General features: G+C 37.0%; 1 protein-coding gene across 2 annotated transcripts in view; it reads left to right on the top strand.

The window, feature by feature from the left end:
* The window catches only part of micu1 (mitochondrial calcium uptake 1), a 31,278-nt gene extending 7,447 nt beyond the window's left edge, over window positions 1–23,831 (top strand). For both annotated transcript variants that reach the window (XM_073834263.1, XM_073834262.1), the window contains 5 exons: window positions 2,170–2,370; window positions 8,127–8,264; window positions 10,883–10,991; window positions 21,416–21,505; window positions 23,083–23,831. In XM_073834263.1, the coding sequence (XP_073690364.1) occupies window positions 2,170–2,370; window positions 8,127–8,264; window positions 10,883–10,991; window positions 21,416–21,505; window positions 23,083–23,246 (702 nt within the window). In that variant the 3' untranslated portion in view covers window positions 23,247–23,831. The remainder of the gene's footprint in view (window positions 1–2,169; window positions 2,371–8,126; window positions 8,265–10,882; window positions 10,992–21,415; window positions 21,506–23,082) is intronic.
* Window positions 23,832–24,890: the final 1,059 nt, after the last annotated feature.

The raw sequence follows: 24,890 nt of genomic DNA, 5'->3' as shown, positions 1-24,890 counted from the left end.
CCTTATTCTTATCCTCATTCTCCTCCTCTCACCCTCCTCTTTTCACTTTTCCTCCTTCTTCTGCTTCTTCTTTTTTTCTTCTTCCTCCTCTTCTTCCTTTCTCCTTCTTCTACCTCCCCTTAAACTTATTCCTTATTCATCCTTTTCCTCCTACTTCGTCTTTCTTCAATTATTTTCCTCCTTTCTCCCCCTTCTTCTTAACCTCCTCTTCTCTCTTCTTTTCATCCTCCTCCTCCTATTCTTTTCATATTCCTCATCATCCTCCTCCTGCTTATCCTTCTCCTCATCCTTCTTTTCCTCCTTCCTCCTTTCTTCATCTACCTCACCTTATTCTTACCCTCATTCTCCTCCTTCTTCTTCCTCCTCTTTCTGCTTCTTCCTCCTTTCTTCTTCTACCTCCTATTACACTTATCCTCATTCTCCTACTTTAACCTCCTCACCATTCTTCTTGTCCTCCTCTTCCTTCTCCTCTTCCTACACTTTCTTTCTTTCTTTCTTTCTTTCTTTCTTTCTTTCTTTCTTTCTTTTTCTTCTCTTCTCTTTATCCTCATCTTCCTTTTCACCCTCCTCTTTCCACTTTTCCTCCTTCTTCTTCCTTCTCCTCCTCCTTCCTTCTACCTCCCCATATACTTATCCTCATTCTCCTACGTTTCCTCCTACCCTTTCTTCTCATCCTCCTTCTCCTCCTACTTTGTCTTTCTTCAGTTATTTTCCTCCTTTCTCCCTCTTCCTTCTCCTCTTCCTACACTTTCTTTCTTTCTTTCTTTCTTTTTTCTTTATCCTCATCTTCCTTTTCACCCTCCTCTTTCCACTTTTCCTTCTTCTTCTTCCTCCTCCTCCTTCTTCCTTCTACCTCCCCATATACTTATCCTCATTCTCCTACGTTTCCTCCTACCGCTTCTTCTCATCCTCTTCCTCCTTCTCCTCCTACTTTGTCTTTCTTCAGTTATTTTCCTCCTTTCTCCCTCTTCTTCTTAACCTCCTCTTCTCTCTTCTTTTCATCCTCCTCCTCCTATTCTTTTCATATTCCTCATTCTCCTCCTCCTGCTTTTCTTTCTCCTCCTCCTCATCCTTCTTTTCCTCCTCCTTTCTTCTTCTACCTTACTTTATTCTTATCCTCATTCTCCTCCTCCTCTTCCTTCTCACCCTCCTTTCCACTTCCTCCTCCTTCTTTTTCCTCCTCTTCCCGCTTCCTCCTCCTTCCTTCTTCTACCTCCTATTACACTTATCCTCATTCTCCTACTTTAACCTCTTCCTCATTCTTCTCATCCTCTTTGTCTTCTTCTTCTCTTTATCCTCCTCCCCCTTCCCACCCTCCTCTTTCCACTTTTCCTTCTTCTTTTATCTTTTTCTTCCCCCTTTTCCTTCTTCCTTCTTCTACCCCCTTATACTTGTCCTCTTTCTCTTACTTTTCCTCCTCCCCTTCTTCTCCTCCTCTTCCTTCTCCTATACTTTCTTCTTCTTCGTCGTCCTCCTCTTCCTTCTCACCCTCCTTTTTCTTTCTCTCTTCCTTCCTTCCTTCTTCTTCCTTCTTCTAACTCTCATTACACTTATTCTCATTCTCCTACTTTTCCTCCTCCCCCTTCTTCTCACCCTCTTCCTCCTCCTCCTCCTCCTTTTCTTTTTCTACCCACTTTTCCTCTTCTTCTTCTCTTTATCCTCCTCCTTCTCCCCTTCCTTCCCACCCTCCTCTTCTCACTTTTCCTTCTTCTTCCTCTTCTTATTTCTCCTCCTCCTCCCCCTACTTGTATTCTTTTTATGTTCCTTCTTCTCCTCTTCCTTCCCACCCTCCTCTTTCCACTTTTCTTTCTTTCTTTCTTTTTCTTTCTTCTTCTTCTCTTTCCTCCTCCACTTCTCCTCCTCCTCCCCCCACTTTTATTCTTTTTATGTTCCTCCTTCTCCTCTTCCTTCTCACCCTCCTCTTTCCACTTTTCCTTCTTCTCTTCATCCTATCCTCCTTGTCCTCCTCCTTCTTCTTCCACTCCCTCTCCATCTCATTTACTGCATCACTCTCTCTCTTCTCTTTACTAATATTTGGTGTGGAGTGTGTTTTTGTCCAGGTGGATGCTTCGATTTAGTAATAGATTTAGTAGTAGTAGAGAGGAGTTGCAGAAGTGCTACATAAATGTAATGAGTTATTTACGTGAATCATTATTTCTGTTTTTCCAGGTTCAGAGTATCATTCGTTCTCAGACCAGTATGGGCATGAGGCACAGAGATCGATCCACCACAGGAAACACTCTGAAAACAGGAGGCTGCAGTTCTGCCCTCACCACCTACTTTTTCGGGGCTGACCTGAAGGGCAAGCTCACCATCAGCAGTTTCCTGGAGTTCCAGAGGAGATTACAGCACGATGTACTAAAGCTTGAGGTATGTCACAGAAGTCAAGGAATATGGAGAAATGTTGATTACATATGAGAGATGGCAGGAAAATAAATTGAGGTTGAAAGTTGTCAGCTGGTGTCACCAATGGAAGCCCAGACTCATGCATAATTTACTTCTGCAGCCTCCCCTCCAGGACAGCACGCATTATTCTGTGTGGAATAAGGAGGCATTAAACCTAATTTAGTGTTATGGGAAGAAAGAAGAAAAAGTTCCCATTGGTGGTGATAAAAGGGTCTAGATAAAAAAAAAGTGTTCATTTCCCATTGTGCCAGTTACAAAAATTATCTGCAGACCTGTCAAGTGCAAAAAAACACACACATATGTGACCCTGGACCACAAAACCAATCTTAAGTAGCATGGGTATATTTGTTGCAATAGCCAAAAATACATTGTATGAGTCAAAATTAACACTTTTTTTTTACTTAATTTGGACCAATTTAAAGGTGATTTTCAATATTTCAATATTTTGATGTTTTTGCAACCTCAGATTTCAGATTTTCAAATAGTTGTCCTATCCTGACAACTGGTTTTGTGGTCCAGGGTCATATATAATTTGGGAAATTTTGGGGGGAAAATATTGATCTCAACCTGGTCGAATATTCTTGGAGGTACTTTAGAGTAAAACAACTTGGTTTGGGGGTAATAAAAAAAATTGCAAGCAGTGCGGCGTGAGTGACACTGGATGTAATGTAACCTCCTCAGGGTCTGACAGAGTGTCAGTGCTTCGGGCAGCCCCTGTCACAGACGCCTTTAGATCTCTGTCTGTCTCTCTCTTTATCTCCTCTTTGAGATGTGCTGAGGCTGCAGCTCTCTGTTGTGTCAGATATTCCTCAATCTCACCCACCTTCTATCTGTTAACAGCTCCCACCCACAGTACTCTCATTTTAAACAGCAGAGATAAACCTTTACTGTCTCACAATCCTGACTGTCACTAATTATGAAGAAAAAAACGTTTAGATCAGAGCAGTGTGTCCCAATTAAAGGAATAGCTCACCCCCAGAAAAAACACTGTGGAACACAAAAGATGTCAAAAAACTGAAATGTCATTTACCATTTTTGGCCATGGCTGAATTTATTCCCATTACTTTTTGAATCAACTCATAGTAGGGTTGTATATAATGCAGATGAAAAATCTCCAGCTCTTGTGCAGCTGTTCTTTCATTTATGTCTGTTGCGATGAGTGTTGATCTGGGGTTGTAATCTATCATGTCTAATGTTTTGCTGAGTGTTTACTATGAGTCTTATCAGCTGCAGAAAGTGATAGTGGTGTTTTCTCTCCAGCTCACACGCTCTAATCTTTTACTTTTATGTGGCACTACCTGTCCTAGCAAAAACATAAAACAAAATCCAAACATGATCCTGCTGCTGATATATTCACTTACAGCTGCAGCTTTAAAACCCATCTTACACTCTTAAAAATAAAGGTGCTTTAAAAGGTTCTTCACAGCGATGCCATAGCAGAACCATTTTAGATTTCACAAAGAACCATTCAGTCAAAGGTTCTTTTAAGAACCGTCTCTTTCTTACCTTCATAATCTGAAGAACCTTCTTTCGCCACAAAGAACATTTTGTGAAACAGAAAGGTTCTTTAGATGTTAAAGGTTCTTTATGAAACCATTTAGGCAAAAAGGTTCTTCTATGGCATTTAACCAAATTTTAAAGGTTTATCTGAGTGCCTCGTTTGGTCCCTCAAATCATTTCATAATTAGAACTTAGTTTTATATTGAAGTTATAACATTTCTTTTAAAAAGTTTGAGGTCAAAAAATGTTTTAAATTAAAACATTTGCATGGATAAATCATTTCTACTGAGATCAATAACATACAGTTAGAAAATAGAAATTTTAGAAAGCCAACTTACTGAAATGCTATTTAAACTTGGTTATTATTCTTCTGAGACCAACATTTCTGACTGCTAATCATGCTAGAACCATGCTAATCATGCTAACAACAGGCTAATAATAACATAATGCTAACGACATTCTAATTATGCTAGCAACATGCTAGTAACTGGCTAATAATGTTAAAAACACGCTTACGACATGCTAATCATGCTAACAACAGGCTAATAATAATAGTAACATAATGCTAACAACATTCTAATTATGCTAGCAACATGCTAGTAACTGGCTAATAATGTTAAACACACGCTTACGACATACTAATCATGCTAACAACAGGCTAATAATAATAACATAATGCTAACAACATTCTAATTATGCTAGCAACATGCTAGTAACTGGCTAATAATGTTAAACACACGCTTACGACATGCTAATCATGCTAATACCTTGCTAATCATGCTATAAATGTTAACAACATGTTAATCATGCTAGAAACTTGTCAATCATGTTAACAAAAGGGTTAATAATAATAGCATAATGGTAACAATGTTCTAATTATGCTAGCAACATGCAAGTAACAGGTTAATAATGTTAAAAAAATGCTAATAACATGTTAATACCTTGCTAATCATGCTATAAACATGTTAACAACATGCTAATCATGCTAGAAACTTGCCAATCATGTTAACAACAGGCTAATAATGATAACATAATGCTAACGGCATTCTAATTATGCTAGCAACATGCTAGTAACAGGCTAATAATGTTAGAAAAATGCTAACGACATGTTAATCATGCTAATAACTTGCTAATCATGCTATAAACATGTTAACAACATGTTAAACATGCTAGTAACATGCTAATAACTTGCTAATCATGCTATAAACATGTTAACAAAATGCTAATCATGCTAGTAACTTGCCAATCATATTAACAACAGGCTAATAATGATAACATAATGCTAACGGCATTCTAATTATGCTAGCAACATGCTAGTAACATGCTAATAATGTTAAAAACATGCTAACGACATGCTAATCATGCTAGTAACATGCTAATAACTTGCTAATCATGATATAAACATGTTAACAACATGCTAATAATGCTAACAACAGGCTAATAATAATAACATAATGCTAACGGCATTCTAATTATGCTAGCAACATGCTAGTAACAGGCTAATGTTAAAAACATGTTAACGACATGTTAATCATGCTAGTAACATTTATATAACTTGCTAATCATGATATAAACATGTTAACAACAAGCTAATTATGCTAGAAACTTGCCAATCATGTTAACAACAGGCTAATAATAATAACATAATGCTAACGAGGTTCTAATTATGCTAGCAACATGCTAGTAACAGGCTAATAATGTTAAAAACATGTTAAAGACATGTTAATCATGCTAGTAACATTTTAATAACTTGTTAATCATGTTAGAAACATGCTAATAACTTGCTAATCATGCTATAAACATGTTAACAACAAGCTCATTATGCTAGAAACTTGCCAATCATGTTAACAACAGGCTAATAATAATAACATAATGCTAACAACGTTCTAATTATGCTAGCAACATGCTAGTAACTGGCTAATACTTTTAAAAACATAACGACATGCTAATCATGCTAATAGCATGCTAATACCTTGCTAATCATGGTAGAAACTTGTCAATCATGTTAACAACAGGCTAATAATAATAATAACATAATGCTAATGACATTCTAATTAGGCTAGCAACATGTTAGTAACAGGCTAATAATGTTAAAACAAGCTAATAACTCGCTAATCATGCTAGAAACATATTAACAACGTTACCAAATGCTAACAACATGTTAATTATGTTAGGAACATGTGAACAACATGCTAATCATGCTAAAAACATGCCAGTAACTTGCTAATCGTGTTAATAACAGGTTACTAATGTTAACATAATGTTAACAGCATTATAATTATGCTAGCAACATGTTAGTAACAGGCTAATAATGTTAAAATCATGCTAATAACATGTTAACACCTTGCTAATCATGCTATAAACATGTTAACAACATGCTAATCATGCTAGAAACTTGCCAATCATGCTAACAACAGGCTAATGATAATAATAACATAATGTTAATGACATTCTTATTATGCTAGCAACATGCTAGTAACAGGCTAATAATGTTAAAACATGCTAATAACTTGCTAACCATGCTAGAAACATGCTAACAACGTTAACAACATGCTAATCATGCTAAATAATGCCAGTAACTTGCTAATCGTGTTAATAACAGGTTACTAATGTTAACATAATGTTAACAGCATTATAATTATGCTAGCAACATGTTAGTAACAGGCTAATAATGTTAAAATCATGCTAATAACGTGCTAACACCTTGCTAATCATGCTATAAACATGTTAACAACATGCTAATCATGCTAGAAATTTGCCAATCATGCTAACAACAGGCTAATGATAATAATAACATAATGTTAATGACATTCTTATTATGCTAGCAACATGCTAGTAACAGGCTAATAATGTTAAAAAATGCTAATAACTTGCTAACCATGCTAGAAACATGCTAACAACGTTAACAACATGCTAATCATGCTAAATAATGCCAGTAACTTGCTAATCGTGTTAATAACAGGTTACTAATGTTAACATAATGTTAACAGCATTATAATTATGCTATCAACATGCTAGTAACAGGCTAATTATGTTAGAAACATGCTAAGAACATGCCAATCATGCTATTAAGTTAACATGCTGACAACATGGTAACCAGGCTATAAACATGCTAACAACATGCTAACAACATGTTAATCTGGCTGGAAACATATTAACATGATAATCATTCTAGTAATGGTAACATCATGCTAGTGACATTCTAATCATGCTAGCTACACGTTAACATGCTGACGTTAGAAACATGCTAGTGCCTTGTTAATCATGCTAACAACATGCAAGCAACATGCTATATATGTTAATCATGTCACAAACATGTTAGAAACTTGTTAAAAACATTCTAGTAACATGTTAAATAAGTTAGAAATTTGCTAGCAACATGCTATCTTTTCATTCATCCATCAGTCTGGCAGACTATTGCCTTCAAACCATTTCTAAAACGTTTTCACACTTTCTTATCAGGTTTTTCAAGGCAACCTAGTTTGTCTTGACAAAGAACTTCTTTTTTTTTTTAATCTAGTTGTAATATTATTGTTTACTTTTTTAAATGTTGCGTCTGTGCTCTTTAATTTGCTCATTTTCAGTAGATCAATAGCCAAACTTTCCACTCCCATCAGCACTTTGTTGGAGTTGCTCATTTGCCTTGTTTAGTAAATCTGGCACCATGTTTGTTATTTTTGCTTAATTACTCATGAGCTACTGACCTGCACCTCCCAATTTTAAAGTGAAATCCATGCAAAAAACTATAAATTATACTCGCCGTAAAAGTGCATTGTTCATTCATAATAGTTTTCCACCCAGGGGCCGGATTCACGAAACATTCTTAAGAAGAAATTTCTTCTTAACTGCCATTTTCTTCTTATTTTTTAAAATAAGGAAAAAGTTAAGAATATTTTGTATTCCCAAAAAAATCATCTTGGCTTTCAATGGCAGTTTGTGTTTCAAACCTGACGCATTCACAGTGGCTGAGTAGATAATGGCAGAATTTTCTTTTTTTTTTTTATAATGAATCTAATGGTCAGACCCTAATGCATTCTAGCCAGAGAAAGCGTTCGACTTTAGCTGTCAGCTACTTTAAATCCTCCCATCCTTTATGACCTGGTACAGCTGTGCCCACGCTTAGGTATTCAGTTGAACATGAATTGTAAATGATATTGACCAGCTGAGCACAAGATTCACTTCTAAGGCCATTATTCAGCATTCCTTCTGTGTGTGTGCAGTTTGAAAGGAATGATCCGGTGGACGGCAGGATCACAGAGAAGCAGTTTGGAGGAATGCTGCTGGCCTACAGCGGAGTTCAGTCTCGGAAGCTCAAACTGATGCAGAAGAACCTCAAAAGGATGTTCAAGGATGCTCAGGTGGGCCACTTTCCAGGTGGAAAAAGTTGTACAGTATGTGTGTGAAGTGTCACTGTCTTTTAAGCTTTTCTGTCTTTCTTTTTCTGTTCCCTCTCAAACACACATCCGAACCTGGCACTGCATGACAATTGGTGTCAAGTCGTTTCTGTGGTCTATCTGAAAGCTGAAAGAAGCAATGAAATTCCAACCATTTGGAACAGGCAACAGTGCCTCCAAAATATCTGTCATGTCTTTTTAATAATATACTAGTCAGTTAGTAAAACTGTCTAGTTTCAGTACACAGACACTCTCAGTTAAAAGTTTTTGAACAGTAAGATGTTTTATGTTTTTAAATAAGTCTCTTCTGCGCACCCAATAAGTAGAGCAAAACAATATGTTTACTATTTACATTAACAGTTTTCCATTTGAATATACTTTCAAATGTGTTTTCAAAGCTGAATTTTTAGCATAATTACTCCAGTCACATGATCTTTCAGAAATATTCTAATATTCTCATTTGATGCTCAAAAAACATTTATTATTATGTTAAAAGCAGCTAAGTAGATTTTTTCAGGTTCCTTTGATGAAGAAGAGCATTTATCTGAAATACAAATCTTTTGTAACATTATAAATGTCTATATCATCACTTTTGAACAATTGAAAAAAGCGTCCTTGCTAAATAAAAGTATTAATTTCTATCATTTATTTCCCCCCAAAAAAAGGAAATATATACTGACTCCAAGCTTTTGAAATGGTATAGACAGGGTTTCCTTGGGTCCTTGAAATCCTTGAAAGTTTTAAAATAATTTCAAGGCCCTGGAAAGTTTTTGAAAATAAATGTACATAGATACAGGTTCTTGAAAGAGCTTGAATGTATTTTGTGCAAGAAGCTTTCTGGGAAAAAAAAAATGCTTGCTACGGATGCGAAAATGCAAAAAATCTAACCTGATCCGAACTTTTTCAATGACGGACAAAGGTTTCGGAGACAGTGTGTAAACGTGATCGGCACAACATAAGGTCGTATTTATTTTTTAATGTGCGAAAACTTCGGACTCGGTGTGCAAAGACCTGAAGTCCTTGAATTTGAGGGTATTGGACCTGGAAAGTCCTTAAAAGGTCCTTGAATTTGAAGTTAGCCAAGGTGTGGGAACCCTGTATAAGAATAATGTTACTAAAGCTTTTTATTTCAGATAAATGCTAATCTTTGGATCTACAAAATGTACTATATAAATAATAATAATAATAATAACTATATAATAATAATATTAAATGTTTCTCAAACAGCAAATCAGCATATTATAATGATTTCTGAAGGATCGTGTGACACTGAAGACTGGAGTAATGATGCTGAAAATCCAGCTTTGAAATCACAGGAATAAATTACATTTTAAAATAGAGAACAGTTATTAAATAGTAAAAATACTTTTAAAAAATTACTCTTTTGCTGTACTTTGGTGAGCAGAAGAAACCTCTTTAAGAACATTAAAAATCTTACTGTTCAAAAACTTTTGACTGGTAGTGTAAATGTCACAATACAGAAGCGTTAAAACGTTTGTAGTCTTATGATTACCAAGGCTGCATTTATTTGATCAAAAATACAGTAAAACTGTAATACTGTAAAATATTATTACAATTTAAAATAACTGTTTTCTATGGTAAATGTATTTTAAAATGTAATTTATAATAAATAAATGCATTCTTGTAATTTATTCCTGTGATGGCAAAGCTCAGTGTTCAGCATAATTACTCCAGTCTTTACTTTGACTTCTGATCAGTTTAATGCATCCTTGCAGAAGTATTAATTGCTTTCAAAAACAACTCTCTTAAATATAAATTTTTACATTCATCCAATTAAATCTACCACCACTATAGCCAAACACATTCAGACAGTCACATATTCAGTTGCGTCATCATTTGTGATGTTCTTTTACAGTCCAAACACTTTGTTTTTAACAGTATGTAAAGTAAAAAATATCTTGTCTAATTAAAGTAACATTTAAATAATGCTTTGAGCCACCTAACCCCTTAAAAGTTCAAGGAAAGTTTGATCCATCATTGTATGACATTAATATACAGCAGGGGTCAGCTTAACCTTTTTGACTTGAGGTGGTATTTTTCAATTTCTAGTTAATTTTTTTATGCCGCAGTGTTCATTTAGTGTCATTAGATGATCAGAGGTGAATGAATTAGCAGTAGCAAAGCAGATAAGTAACAAATAATAGCCTGATTTTGATCAGAATTCAGTTTTAATGGCTCATTATATTCCCTGAAATGTTTCACAGTACATGTGGTGAGCGAGTGTTGCGGCAGGCACATTTATTAGCATGAGAGCTCTCCGGCATGCTGGGGTTTGAAGAGTGTTCACTCAATAGGGCCGTTTTCTGCTTATGCGTCTCTCAAAATGCTCTTGTTCTGTAATTTTATCCTTTTTATTAAGAGGATAATCTACATTTACAGGCTCTATGCAACACTCTACGCAGGCTGTGCAAACACGGCATGTTTTTCTCTGCTCTATTTGAGAGCTAATGTCATCTTGATGGTCTTTACTGCCTGAGCTGAATGACCAGATGTGTCATAAAAGAATTAAACTAAATGAATGTGAATCATTTTAGCATTCTCCATTTCTCTCTCTCACACAGGGCATCACATTTGTGGAAGTGGAGAACTTCTTCACCTTCTTGAAGAACGTCAATGATGTTGACACTGCATTGAGTTTCTATCACATGGCCGGCGCCTCTATAGATAAAGGTACAAATGTGCACCCACGCAAATATGTGATCCCTCAGCCAGTTCTGAGTAAACATTTAATTTTGAAGCATGCAGTCAAGCAATCTAGTCAGTTTTGTGGTCAGTCAGTCAATAGGCTGTGGGCAGTTCGTGGGCTTGTTGTCTGACTCTTGAGTCTGCTACAAGACTAACTTTGCAATGCAATAATTCCCAGCTGTAATCTCCATGTTGCATCACCTGTTCCTGGTCTCCTCCCTCTCGCTCTCTCTGATCATCAGCAGAGCCATTCAGCCAGATGCATCCCATTTCACTGCAGCTGGCTCTCTTCCCAGCAGTACTTTAATAATATTCTCTCCTGCTGGCTCTTCATATGCACACGGTCCTCTCTCTCTGTTACCTGGACATTTTAGGCAAAGCAGATAGTGTCTAAAGTATCATTAGATGTCCTTCACGTTTAACTACATTCACTTTTCCAGTCCTCCAGCCTGTATTTGATTTCTGTGCAGGGTTACGGCCTTCACAGCTTGTGTGCAGAAATGACTCATGATGTTTTTGAAGAAGAAAAATAATATAGTGATGCTTGCTTATGCAATACTACCTGCAATTTTTTGGGTTGTACACTGACCAAAATTATAAACCCAACTTTTTTTGTTTTTGCCCCCATTTTTCATGAGCTGAACCCCCATTTTTCATGAGCTGAACACGAAAGGCCTATTTCTATTAAATATTGTTCACAAATCCGTCTAAATCTGTGTTAGTGAGCACATCTCCTTTGCTGAGATACAGTGGATATAAAAAATCTACACACCCCTGTTAAAATGCAAGGTTTGTGTGTTCAGATCGAAAATCAAACCACAATAAATCATTTCAGAACATTTTCCACCTTTAATGAAAACTATAACCTATACAATTTCATAAAAAACAAACTCACATTTTTTAGGTGTGGGGAACTAAAAATAAAAAAACTAAAATAATGTGGTTGCGTAAGTGTGCACACCTTTAAACCAATACTTTGTTGATGCACCTTTTGATTTTATTACAGCCCTCAGTCTTTTTGGGTATGAGCCTATCAGCATGGCACATCTTGACTTGGCAATATTTACCCATTCTTCTTTGCAAAAACGCTCCAAATCTGTCAGATTGCGAGGGCATCTCCTGTTCACAGCCCTCTTCAGATCACCCCAGAGATGTTCAATCGGATTCAGGTCTGGGCTCTGGCTGGGCCATTCCAAAACTTGAAATTTCTTCTGGTGAAGCCATTTCTTTATTGATTTGGATGTGTGCTTTGGCTCGTTATTGTGTTGAAAAATGAAGTTCGTCTTCAGCTTCGTAGCAGAAGCCTGAAGGTTTTCTTCCAGTATTGACTGGTATTTAGCACTGTTCATAATTCCCTCCACCTTGACTAAGGCCGCAGTTCCAGCTGAAGAAAAGCAACCCCAAAGCATGATGCTGCCACCACCATGCTTCACTGTGGGTATGGTGTTTCTTTGGTGATGTGCAGTGTTGTTTTTTTGTGCCAAACATACCTTTTGAAATTATGACCAAAAAGTTCAACCTTGGTTTCATCAGACCATAACACCTTTTCCCACATGCTCCACATGGGAGATTTCAAATGTGTCTTTGCAAAATTTAACCGGGCATGGATGTTTTTCTTTGTAAGAAAAGGCTTCCGTCTTGCCACCCTACCCCACAGCCCAGACATATGAAGAATACGGGAGATTGTTGTCACATGTACAACTCAGCCAGTACTAACCAGGCATTCATGCAGCTCTTTTAATGTTGCTGTAGGCCTCTTGGAAGCCTCCCTGACCAGTTTTCTTTTCGTCTTTTCATCAATTTTGGAGGGACGTCCAGTTCTTGGTAATGTCACTGTTGCGCCATATTTTTTCCACTTGATGATGATGGTCTTCACTGTGTTCCATGATATATCCAATGCCTTGGAAATTCTTTTGTACCCTTATCCTGACTTGATACCCTCTAACAATGAGATCCCTTTGATGCTTTGGAAGCTCTCTGCGGACCATTGCTTTTGCTGTAAGCTGCAACTAAGAAAATGCCAGGAAAAGCCTACTAGAACAGCTGAACTTTATTCTGGGTTAATCAAAGGTGCTTTAAATGATGACAGGTGTGTACTGACTCTAATTTTAAAATGAGTTTCAATGTGATTGCTTAATTTGAACACAGCCATATTCCCAGTTATAAGAGGGTGTGCACACTAATATGCAACCATATTATTTTAGTTTTTTATTTTTAGTTTCCCACACCTAAAAAATGTGAGTTTGTTTTTTATGAAATTGTACAGGTTATAGTTTTCATTAAAGGTGGAAAAAGTTCTTAAATGATCTATTGTGGTTTTTTGGCAGACAGCGTGTATGGTGTCGTGTGGGTGAACATTGCTAATGTCAATGTTGTGGATCAAGTGGCCCATGGTGCCGGTGGGGTTATGGTATGGGCAGGCGTATGTTATAGACAACGAACACAGTTGCATTTTATTGATGGTATTTTGAATGCACAGAGATACCATGACGAGATCCAGAGAGGCTATTTTTGTGCTATTCATCCACGACCATCACCTCATGTTGCACCATGATGATGCACGGCCCCATGTTGCAAGGATCTGTACACAATTCCTGGAAGCTGAAAACATCCCAGTTCTTGCATGGCCAGCATACTCTTTGGACATGTCACCCATTGAGCATGTTTGGGATGCTTTGGATCGGCGTATAGGACAGCGTGTTCCAGTTCCTGCCAATATCCAGCAACTTCGCACAGCCATTGAAGAGGAGTGGACCAGCATTCCACAATCCACAACCTGATCAACTCTTATGAGAAGGAGGTGTGTTGCACTGTGTGAGGCAAATGGTGGTCACACCAGATACAGTAAAAAAAGACATTTAAGTGTGGCCTTTTATTGTGGCCAGCGTAAGGCACACCTGTGCAAGAATCATGCTAATCAGCATCTTGATATGCCACACCTGTGAGGTGGATGGATTATCTCGACAAAGGAGAAGTGCTCACTAACACAGATTTACACTTATATTTGAGAGAAATGGGCCTTTTTGTGTACATAGAAAAAGTCTTGTTTGAAAAGATCTTTGAGTTCAGCTCATGGGGGCAAAAACAAAAGTGTTGCGTTTATAATTTTGGTCAGGGTAGATTACATTATTACTCGCCCACTTTTCTAGCAGTGCTGGTTCTGGAAGTATCTTTCCTATATGGATTTTAAAGAAGTTTCTTTAAAGGAGACATATTCTGCCCCTTTGTACAATATGTAATATAAGTCTCAGGTGTCCCCAGAATCTGTCTTTGAAGTTTGTTCAAAATACCCCACAGATCATTAATTATATAATTCTGAAAATGCAAAATTCTTTAAATGCAAATGAGCTGCTGCTCCCCACCACCTTTTCCAGAAAAGGACTGTGCCTTTACAGTTCATACCTTGGATACTCTGCTGAAAAACATCTGTTTTGTTTTGAGTATCATGTCTATCATGCTGAAATCATGTTTTAAAGCCATATAACTTCTGATATAAAAGTTTTTCTGAGCGTACACATCCGAAGCACATGCACAGAAAGCGGCACAGAAAGTGAGAAACCAAGTTCTCTTTCATGTCTTATTGTGCTTAAACTGTGAAATACACACAAGTGTATGTTAAAAACACACGAGTTACAAAACAGCCGGTTATGTCTGTGAAGGTAAACAGCTGGGAAAGAAATCAAGTGTTTATATAAGATCTGTGCGGCACCAGTGTGATATACAGTAAATAAATCAGTAAGTTCACTGCTCTCGTCTCCTCTGAGGCTGGGACTCTAAATAGTGTTTTGTGCTCGTCTGTGCAGCCAATGACAGAACAGTTAGCATGCATTTCTTAAACTTTTGCAAGTGACACCTTCGTCACCAAATGACAGCGCCATGGGTGGAAACCTACAGAATAAGGGGTGGTAATATTATAATAAGATCCCCTTTCTACATCACAAGGGGAGCGAAATCTGAGCGGCTTGTTTTTTCACATGCTTGCAGAGAAAGGCTTACCACAACAAAGTTACTAGGTTGTCTTTTTAATGTTTTCTGGGTTGGTAGATGCAACAGCGACAGGATTATTGCACTTAAACACAGAAAATGTCAGATTTTCATGAGATATCTTCTTTAAAGCGTTATAAGCCATGAACCAAACCAACCATGAGGAGAATCACAAGTATTTTAAGAGTACAGAATATGAAGACCGACTTGATTATGTAATTTGCGGTGCTTCATGGGATTGGGCGGAGCTAAAGAGATCTTTTGGCGCTCTTTGCACACTGCAACTCTGTGATTGGTGAAATTTTCTGTACAGCAACATGGTTAATGTACGTTTTTCACCACAAATTCTGCTATTTTACACAATTGATGCTTCGCAAAGACCATGCCTCCTTTGTTAGAATCGTTACTCTTACTACATCCGAAAAGCTGTGGCGCTCTTCATACGCACTTTGTTTTGTTTAAGTTTCAGCATTTTTAAGAAATTCTGTGAGAGATTGCTGCAATGCCTCAGTTAAAGTGGCATGTAAACTGATCAATCTCTTCTTTACTAGTTATAGCACAAAATAAACATTGAATGAACATCAGAAGTTATCTTGAACCATTTTTCAAGTTCAAACCCACCAACGTTAATCAACAAAATGGCAGATCCTGCGTTGTGATTTGTCAATTAAGCTCCCTACAAAGAATCAATTATTTGAAAAAAAAAAAAAGAATTAGTGTGAACAGACTGGTTCAAAAAAAAAAAAAAAAACGCATACTGTACAATCGATTAACAATCTTAAAGCTCACAACAGGTCTGTCTTTTAAGGTTTTTGAGTTACTGGAGAAGATGACTGGAGTTTTTACTTCTGAAACCCGCCTGTTGCACTTTAGCCATCTAAAAGTAAAAAAAAAGTGACCCTGGACCACAAAACCAGTCATAATGGGCTAATTTTATGAAACTGAGATTAATACATTATCTAAATCAGCTTTCCATCGATGTATGGTAAGTTATGTATGTTAGGATAGGACAATATTTGGCCAAGATTTGAAAATCATGAATCTGATGGTGCAAAAAATCTAAATATTGAGAAAATCGCCTTTGAAGTTGTTCAAATGAAGTTTATAGCAATGCATATTAGTAATCAAGAATTAAGTTTTGATATTTATAATATGAAATTTACAAAATATCTTAATGGAACGACATGATCTTTACTTAATATCCTAATGATTTTTGGCATAAAAGAAAAGTCGTTAATTTTGACCCATACAATGCACTGTTGGCTATCGCTACAAATATACCTGTGCTACTTATTACTGGCTTTGTGGTCCAGGATCACAAATAATTACAAATAAAAAAGCCAACCCCAAGTCTTTGTAATATATTTTGGTCTCTAGATATGTTTTTTAGGTACCTGCTTCAGAAGAAGTGTAGTTTTTTTTCTTTTTACCCATTTTATCGTTCCAAAAGCTGCACAAATGAGAAGTTATCAGTAAAGTGTAAAGACGTGGACACGCTTCCAAAAGCATTCAGAAATCATTAGTTGTCAGTGACAGTTGGTGATGTGAGTTAAAATAAATATCCATTACCGTGTTGGCACTGGTTTCTCTGCTTTTCACCGTGTGTGGCACTACATCAGGGCTGCCCTCCGTACATCCCACACTTCCTCACAGGCCTTATCTCACGATTGATTCCTCTCACTGTAGGATGATAACTCTGAGTCTCTCTTTCATTTCTCTGTCGGTCTCTCTGATCTCTAGCCCATAACATCCAGAAACTCTGAATCACTGATCCTCATGAAGACAAAAGAGGCCTTTTATCGGCTGTCATCTTCGGAATTGCGCTCTTTCTCGTCTGTATTCTGATCTCAAGGCTGTGTCTAGAAGGCCGTTCGCTGTCAGACATGTGATGGATGCTTTTTGGCTTGTCTGGCTTCTCTCTCAACCTTCCTGTGACCAGTACTGACCTTCTCTTATGTTACCAACAGGCGGTTTTCCCACTCTTTCACTATAAGAGATGCAGAACAACATACAGTGCTTTGCAAAAGTACTCATTTTATGTTGCTGACTTATGTTAAACTGTTTTTCCACATCAATCTACACTTCATACACTATAATGACACAGCAAAACCAGAATTGTCACAACTTCGTACATTTTTGAAAAATTTTAAAACTTAACTGATTCCATTGCGTAAGTATTCATACCCTTTTCTGGGACCGTTGAAATTTAGCTCAGGAGCATTAATATTGCTTGTAGATGTTACTACATTTTGAGTGAAGTTAACCTGTGGCAAATTCAGTCGAATGGGTATGATTTGGAAAGGCACACACATCTTAATAACATATCTAACAGCTATATCAGAGCAAAAACCAAGCCCTGATGTAAAAATGAAAATGCCTGTAAAGCTCAGAAACAGGATTGCGTCAAGCTACACATCTGGGGAAGAGTTCAGAAAAAATTATATGAATACTAGCAGGGCACTGTATGTTCATTATCATAAACAGAATTGTTCATAGTAGTAGATTCATACTTAAGCTTTGATGATAATTGAAAGTACTGTGTAAGATTCTGTTAAGGTGATAACACATGACACCTAGTAAGCTGGCTTGCTCTTCAACAATTTATTCTGAACTAAAATGTGACCTCAAAAGTCACTGATTTGGAACAATGTACATAGGCAGCATGTTTAAGTGCATGAAAGTGCTTTAGTGTTGATACTGTAGCTCAATGCTCTGCTGTTTAAGGTACAGGAATGTTACTTTGCAGGGCAACATTTTGGATTTTAATTGTTTTTTATTATTTTATTTTTTAACTTGGTAAGTTAAGTTAGTTCTGGTTTTTAGTTAATAACAGCAACACTGGATTTACAGTACCTTGCAAAAGTATTCATACCCCTTAATTTTCACATTTTGTTATGTTGCTGCCTTAGGTTAAACTGCTTTTTTTTAACTAAATGACTTTTTTCAGTCTATAAGTCTACATTCCATACACCATAAAGGCAAAGCAAAAATAGTTTTTAACATAAATGTATTAAAAATTAAAAACTTAAACGATTCCATTGCATAAGTATTCATACCTTTATGTGGGACAGTTAAAATTTAGCCCAGGAGCATTCATATCTGTTGTAGATGTTACTACACTTCGAGTGAAGGTAACGTGGCAAATTCAATAAAATGTGTATGATCTGGAAAGGCACACATATCTTAATTAAAGATCTAACAGCTCAAGATGCATATGAAAGGTAAAAATAAAAAATGCCTGTAGCTCAGAGACGGGATTGAATCATGCCACACATCTGGTTAAGAGTTCAGAAAAACGTTCTAGTGCTTTAAATGTTCAAAGAAGCATGTAGTCTCAATTACCCTTAATGGAAGAAAAGAAGGACAAACTGAGCAATTGGAGAAGGGCTTTGGTGAGAGTTGTGACCAAGAGCCTGATGGTCACTCTTGTTGAGCTCCATAATCATATATGTATACGGGAGAAACTTACAGAAGGACAAGCATCACTGCAACTGCTCATCACTTGCAGAGTACCATCCCAAAAGTAGAGTTTGCTGGTAGCAGCCTCATGTTGTGGGGCTGTTTTTCAGTGACAGTGACTGAGGGAGTCGTCAAACCAGAAGAAAACCTAAATGCACCAAAATATTGAGCCTTAATGAAAACCCAGTCCAGATCATTCAAAACCTTAGATTGGGCAGATGGTTCATCAGAGCCTGGAGAGACCAAAAATGTCTGCCAGACCCCATCCAAGCTGACAGAGCTTGAGAGGTGAAGAGGTGAGGCAAACAAAATGGCAGATAATTGCAAATGCTGATGTGCAAAGCGTGTCGCATCATATCCCAAAACGCTTGAGGCTGCAAAGGTGCTTCAGCTATGTACTGAGTTAAGGGTATGAATACTTATGCAATGTACTTATTTCAGTTTTTTTATTTTTAGTAAATGTATAAAGTTTATGACAGTTCTGTTTTTGCTTTGTCATTATGGTGCATGGAGGGTAGATTGATGTGGGGGGGGGAATAAAAGTAATTTTAAACAGTTTAACATTAGGGTAGCAACATAAAACGTGAAAAAAATGAAGGGGTATGAATACTTTTGCAAGGTATTGTAATTACTTTAATGTATGTATTTGTCTTTCTTTGTTTTAAAAGATTTGGTGAATGATACATATAATGCTGCCTTAGAATTATGGACTGTCGACCGCTTCCCAGTCAGCAAATTTCCTCTGGGCCGGATCTGGCCCATACCAACAGCTAAAGTGTGGCCCAGATAAGTTTAGGTTCCCCGGCCCAAAACTGGTCCACATCTTTTTAACCAGAACCGAACCAAAACAGTGCCATAACCCAACCTAAAATGAGCCAAATCATGAAAACAGATGTGGCTGATATATGGATCTTATGTGGTATTCTTATATGGCCGAGTTCTGTAAAGGGCAATGGCCCCTATGTGGACCACATGTAGCTGATAGATCAAAAGCCATAATTTAACCATATTTATGCCACACCTATTATTTATTTAAAATACCAATTACACAGTAAATCTTAAACACGTATGAAACACAAAATTGATTCACAGACATTTTTAATATAATAAAATTTTAATAACAGAAGTACAATACAGAACATAAAATGTGGTGTAAATGTCAAATGAGTAAATAAATGTACAAAAATGGATACTTTTAGTAAGTCTCACCAGCCTTTCTTTCACAATCTGTCAGGAAAAAGGAGAGAAAAAAGATTATTAGCATATCATAATTAGTATTAGATATTATTTGAATATTAAACAAGCCATGACATGAGTGCTCGCTGGTGGTAAAGGTAATCTTGTTTTATTAGCATTTTTCGACAGTATTCAGACTAATTGAGATTACGTGAGACGAGATTTTTTAGTTTTTAAATCACGTTATAACTAGTAGAAAGGAGAAAGGATGATCGCATTCATGCGCTCTTCGCTTGTAACATTACTTACAGCGGTCTGTCACGTAACATCAAAGAGCGTCAAAAAGGCATTTATCGTTTAAATTTTCTGATATAATAGACATAATTTTAAAGATGAGACTTATCGAAAATAACAATCTTATCATGATTTCTGGACAGCAGGTATGTATAGTGACGTTTTATTCACGCATATGAATTCAGCACATGATCGTGGTCAAAACGAAACTGTGTTTGTTCGGTACACATACCTAAGCACACATTTTTTTTCTGTACGAATAAGCGTACCATTACTTCCATAGAAAACATTTAAAACACCAAAACCGCACTTACCTGAATAAGAGTGTGTCTGGGCAAAGGCTGTTGTAGACTCAGGAGCAGAGCGGGAAATAACGGACATGTATTTTCAAATTTTCAGTAATCCACCAATAGGAATACAGGAAGAATGAATGAATGGGCTGACATTTGGACTGCCACAAACCAGCCACACATGACTATAGCAGGTTATGTGTGTTTTTCCAAGTAAAAGCCAAATGTTAACCATAAGTTAACATATTTTAGGATGTGCCATAGCCTAGCCAAATATGGCTCTTGTCTGTGTACTGTCATATGGGCCATATACCTTAATACAAAAAGTCACCCAAATGAAAATTCCCTCCAATTCTAAAGCCATGGCAAAACATATATGGTACAAGTTTGGCCCATATGTGCTCAGCCATGCCATACCTAGGCCAAACATGACAGCTTTCAGCCACATTTGGCCCAAATGTTCTTGCTATCTGGGTTGTCTATGATACCATAAAATGCTGCTTATGGAAGCAGCTCAGGTTTTGGAATAGAGCTAAAATGTCTCACTTGCTGACAGATATCATTGAAATAGGTGTTGTAAGCTATCAGTCTTGTCTCTGTGACACACTAGACTCTGTCAACAGGGAAAAAAGGTCAGGGGAGCAGCCCAGGCCTGTATAAGGAACCCTGTCTGTCAATCATTTTGAAAATTCGCTGACATGGAGGGCGGAGCTTTGGAGAAAGGAAGTGTGGTTGAGTTATAATGTTATAAGTGGATTTTAAAAAGAAGTCAACAGTGTAGAAGAATGAACTATCGATCATGTTTAATTCATAAATGTGTTAACAATAAAGTTTGGCAGTTTTAGTAATTATCAATATGGTGTAAGTTATCAACAATGCCAAATGATTCAGTGTTTTAACTGGCCATTTTGTGTGGATTTTTTATTTATTTTATTATTATTTTTTTCAAAGAAAATCTTTCGAAGACATTAATTAGACACCACCACCACCACCTCATGTTTATCCTGCAGTCGGTTCACCCTCCTCTACTATTTCTATCCATCGTTTCCTTGTCCTCTGTGGTGGGATGTCCTCCAGGGAATGGATGTCCAGTATTGATTAAGCACACCAAGCTGATATGCAGTAATCAAACTCAGACTCACTGTTGGTAAAGCTTCTCTTCATTCTCATCACTGTATTCTTCTTATTCTCTTATTCTCTCTACAGCCACCATGAAGCAGGTCGCTCGCACAGTGGCCAAGGTAGAGCTGTCCGACCACGTGTGTGATGTGGTGTTCGCACTCTTCGACTGTGACGGTGAGTATGTGTGTTTATCAGATCCATATGTCAATTTGGAAAGCAGCAATATCATTTGAGATTGATGACACTGGTTGATACACAGATGGACTTAAGTGCATTTGGGCAATGTTTTCAAAAGTTATAGCATTTTTGCAAAAATCTTTATCTGTTGAGCTCTAGTTGGTGCTGTGTTCAAACTAACCTTCCGGCGCATGCTGTCGATGCTCCCTGCCGATTTTTGTGCATATATGTCAAATGGTTCTAAAGACATAGCAATTTATGATAAATGTCAAAACGGCAGATATATGGTTCAGCTGGTTCAAATCTACATTCGGCATGACTCAAGGAATCCACAGACACCAATATCATGATTTTCTGACCAACTGTTCAAAAGTTATAAGCAAAAAAATACGTTTTTCATATCTCATGATCCATAGGTTGCGCTGTTCCCAAATTTAGCATGGACCCTCAGATGGTGTTGATGCAGGGTACCAAGTTTCATTTCAATTAATCAAAGTTTGGCCGAGATACAGGCTCTGAACCGATTTTGGGTCAACCTCGTTAACTTTGCGACATCATAACTTTTGAAAAAAGATTAATTAAAAAATCTGTTCAGTCATGTATGTGCAGCTCAGTCCAAAGATCATCTGAGCCAATCTTGGAAAGAATTTAATCAATTTTGAAGGAGGAGTAGGGAATAAACTGAATACTGTACTTTTCAAAATGGCCACTACTGTAATGGGTGGAGTCTTAATGTAAGCTATTGAATGTGATCAGCATGAGGCGAGTACTAGGTGTACTAAGTTAAATTTTTCTATAATTAGGGGTTCAGGAGTAATTACCATTTTAATGTTGAATTTTTGAACTAGTGGTGGCGCTATAGAGTTGGTCCTAGGGACCCCAAAGTTGGTCACATCACCATTCATGGCTATCACTACAATTGTGCCAAATTTCATCATTTTTCTATGTACCTTTCATAGGGCTGCCATAGACTCCCATTGGACGAAAATAATAAGAAAACATACAGACACAATAAGGGCTAAAGCCTTAAAAGAAAAGCATTTATTCTAATATAAACCTTTTCTAACCTTTTCTGTATTTGATCAAATAAATTCAGCTTTGATGAGCATAAGAAACATCTTTAAAATACATTAAAAATCTTAATGATCCCAAACTTTTAAGTGTGCATATATATTTTTGTCTCTGTTTTTGTATTAATATAAATGGCGGTTCATTCACAGTTATTTGTTTAGTCATGAATATAGGCAAGTTTTATTATATTATATTTAAGCGTCTTTAAACATGAAATATTTTTAATCCGGTTCTGTTTCTTTTCTTTTTTTTATTTTTTATTTATGAAGCTAATGTTGTAAATTGGTTGTACTGTATCTTTTTTTTTTTTTTTTTTTTTTGTTGTTAATGGGTGTGTTTTAACAAGAACAATTATACAAGCACAGCACCAGATCTGCCGCATCAAGTACTTTGAATTCTGCTGAGGGTTGATAAGCATATGGAGCTGGGCGGCACTGTTGGTAATAATTACTCATCATATTTCTCTCTCACACTTACTCTATTTAATTCGCTCTTCTTTTTAGGAAATGGGGAGCTGAGTAATAAGGAGTTTATTGCCATCATGAAACAGCGGCTGATGCGTGGGCTGGAGAAGCCCAAGGATATGGGTTTCACCCGGCTGGTGCGAGCCATGTGGAAGTGCGCCCAGGATACGGCCTGGGACTTTGCCATGCCAAAACAGCAGTAACAGCTGAGACGGCCACCCGTCCCCTGATGTTATGCTCCATATGGAGTTTAATCAATCATTAAGGGATGAACTCCTTTAGAAGGCACATCTGATAACACGCATGCTACAATGACTACCGCTCGTCTTTGGGCCCTTCGGTGCCCACCTGCAACTCTACTCAACATCCAGACGGAGCTCACTATCTTGTATTTATTTTCTGCTGTTGGCCAGTTTTGGACTTGTGAATGCACAATTCTACATACACTAGAATGTGATTGTAGCATGTGATAAAACAACAGCGAGAGTTCATTATCAAGTGCCATGAGTTCTCATCTGAAATGAATGTTAGAACTTACTCAGATAATTCATATTATATTTAAATCATGTTAAAATTAAAACACTCACCATCACTTCTTAAGCAAAAAGCTCCCTATTTTGCACTTTTGTTGTCAAATGTGTCTCATCTTCAGAACTGAATTATTAGCATCCGGCGACAAGCAATTTCCATTTTGTTATAAGCTGCATTAATATTTTGAAAATCTCTTTGTTGAATGGCTTTATAAGAGTGATGCTGAAAGAATGATACTATTAAATCATTTTACAGTACTGGAGTCTGTTTGTGTTATTAAGTAATATGAGGGGGTTAAGGAATATTTGATTAAAGCGGGCATAACACACAGTTGTTAATCTTGAGTACCTATAGAGTAGTACTGCATCCTTCATATCTTCAAAAAGTCTTTAGTTTTATCATATTTACAAAAGAAAGATGCAGCTTTACGATTCTCTCCGAAAACAGCCGAGATCCTGGAGGCGCACCGTGGGCGGAGCTAAAGATTGAGAGAACACGCGCGCCGATTGGCAACACAAAACAGACATTTGATGCCGTTTCACTCATCATCTGTAGTTCTGAATCATGACCGGGATCTTTTATGGGTTCTTCGGGAAGCTAAGCAAGGTTATCTTTGCCTTACAACCAAAACGACAATTCTTTAGAGACATTCTTCCCCGAGTGAGTCCCGTGCAGCAGTGCAGCCGAACGAAGCGCGTTCATGGGTGCGCTCTGGTCGATGTGTGCGCGGGCGCGCTCTTTCGGGAGAAATGCCCATACAAGGAGTTCCACCCTTCAGGACATCATGAAGAATCATGATGGAAAAAAAAAACTTTCCAAAACTTGTAAGAAACCCGGAAGTGTGTATTCGGCACAGCATTGGACCCCCCTTTAAGGCTGAAATCTTTTCAACGGTCACAAAAAGGTGAAGTGAATATGTCTTAGTGTACATACACTAATACATAATGTCCTACTTGAACACAAAATTGTCCAAAAACACACCAGTGTTCACTAAACATATTAGTTTTATAAAAGATATGTAGTCAATAAATATATCAAGTATTCTTCATTAGCTGTAGGCTGCTTATGTAATGTCTTAGTATAAAATGAAAAATGAACACCTACATGTTTTTCAGCCTTTTGCAACTAATTTAAATGCAGCTCATCCAGCCAGAATTTATGATTTATGTTCAGAAAGTATGTTAATAAACTAAAACATATATTCAGTTGAGGTCAAACGTTTACATACACCTTCCAGAATCTGCCAAATGTTAATTATTTTACTAAAATTGAGTGCTGACCTGAATAAGATATTTCACATAAAACATATAGTCACT

The sequence above is a fragment of the Garra rufa genome, chromosome 2, assembly GCF_049309525.1.
Source record: "Garra rufa chromosome 2, GarRuf1.0, whole genome shotgun sequence".
NCBI lineage: Eukaryota > Metazoa > Chordata > Actinopteri > Cypriniformes > Cyprinidae > Garra > Garra rufa.
Note: the sequence above shows the minus strand (reverse complement) of the source record. Positions and strands in the feature narration are given on the sequence as shown.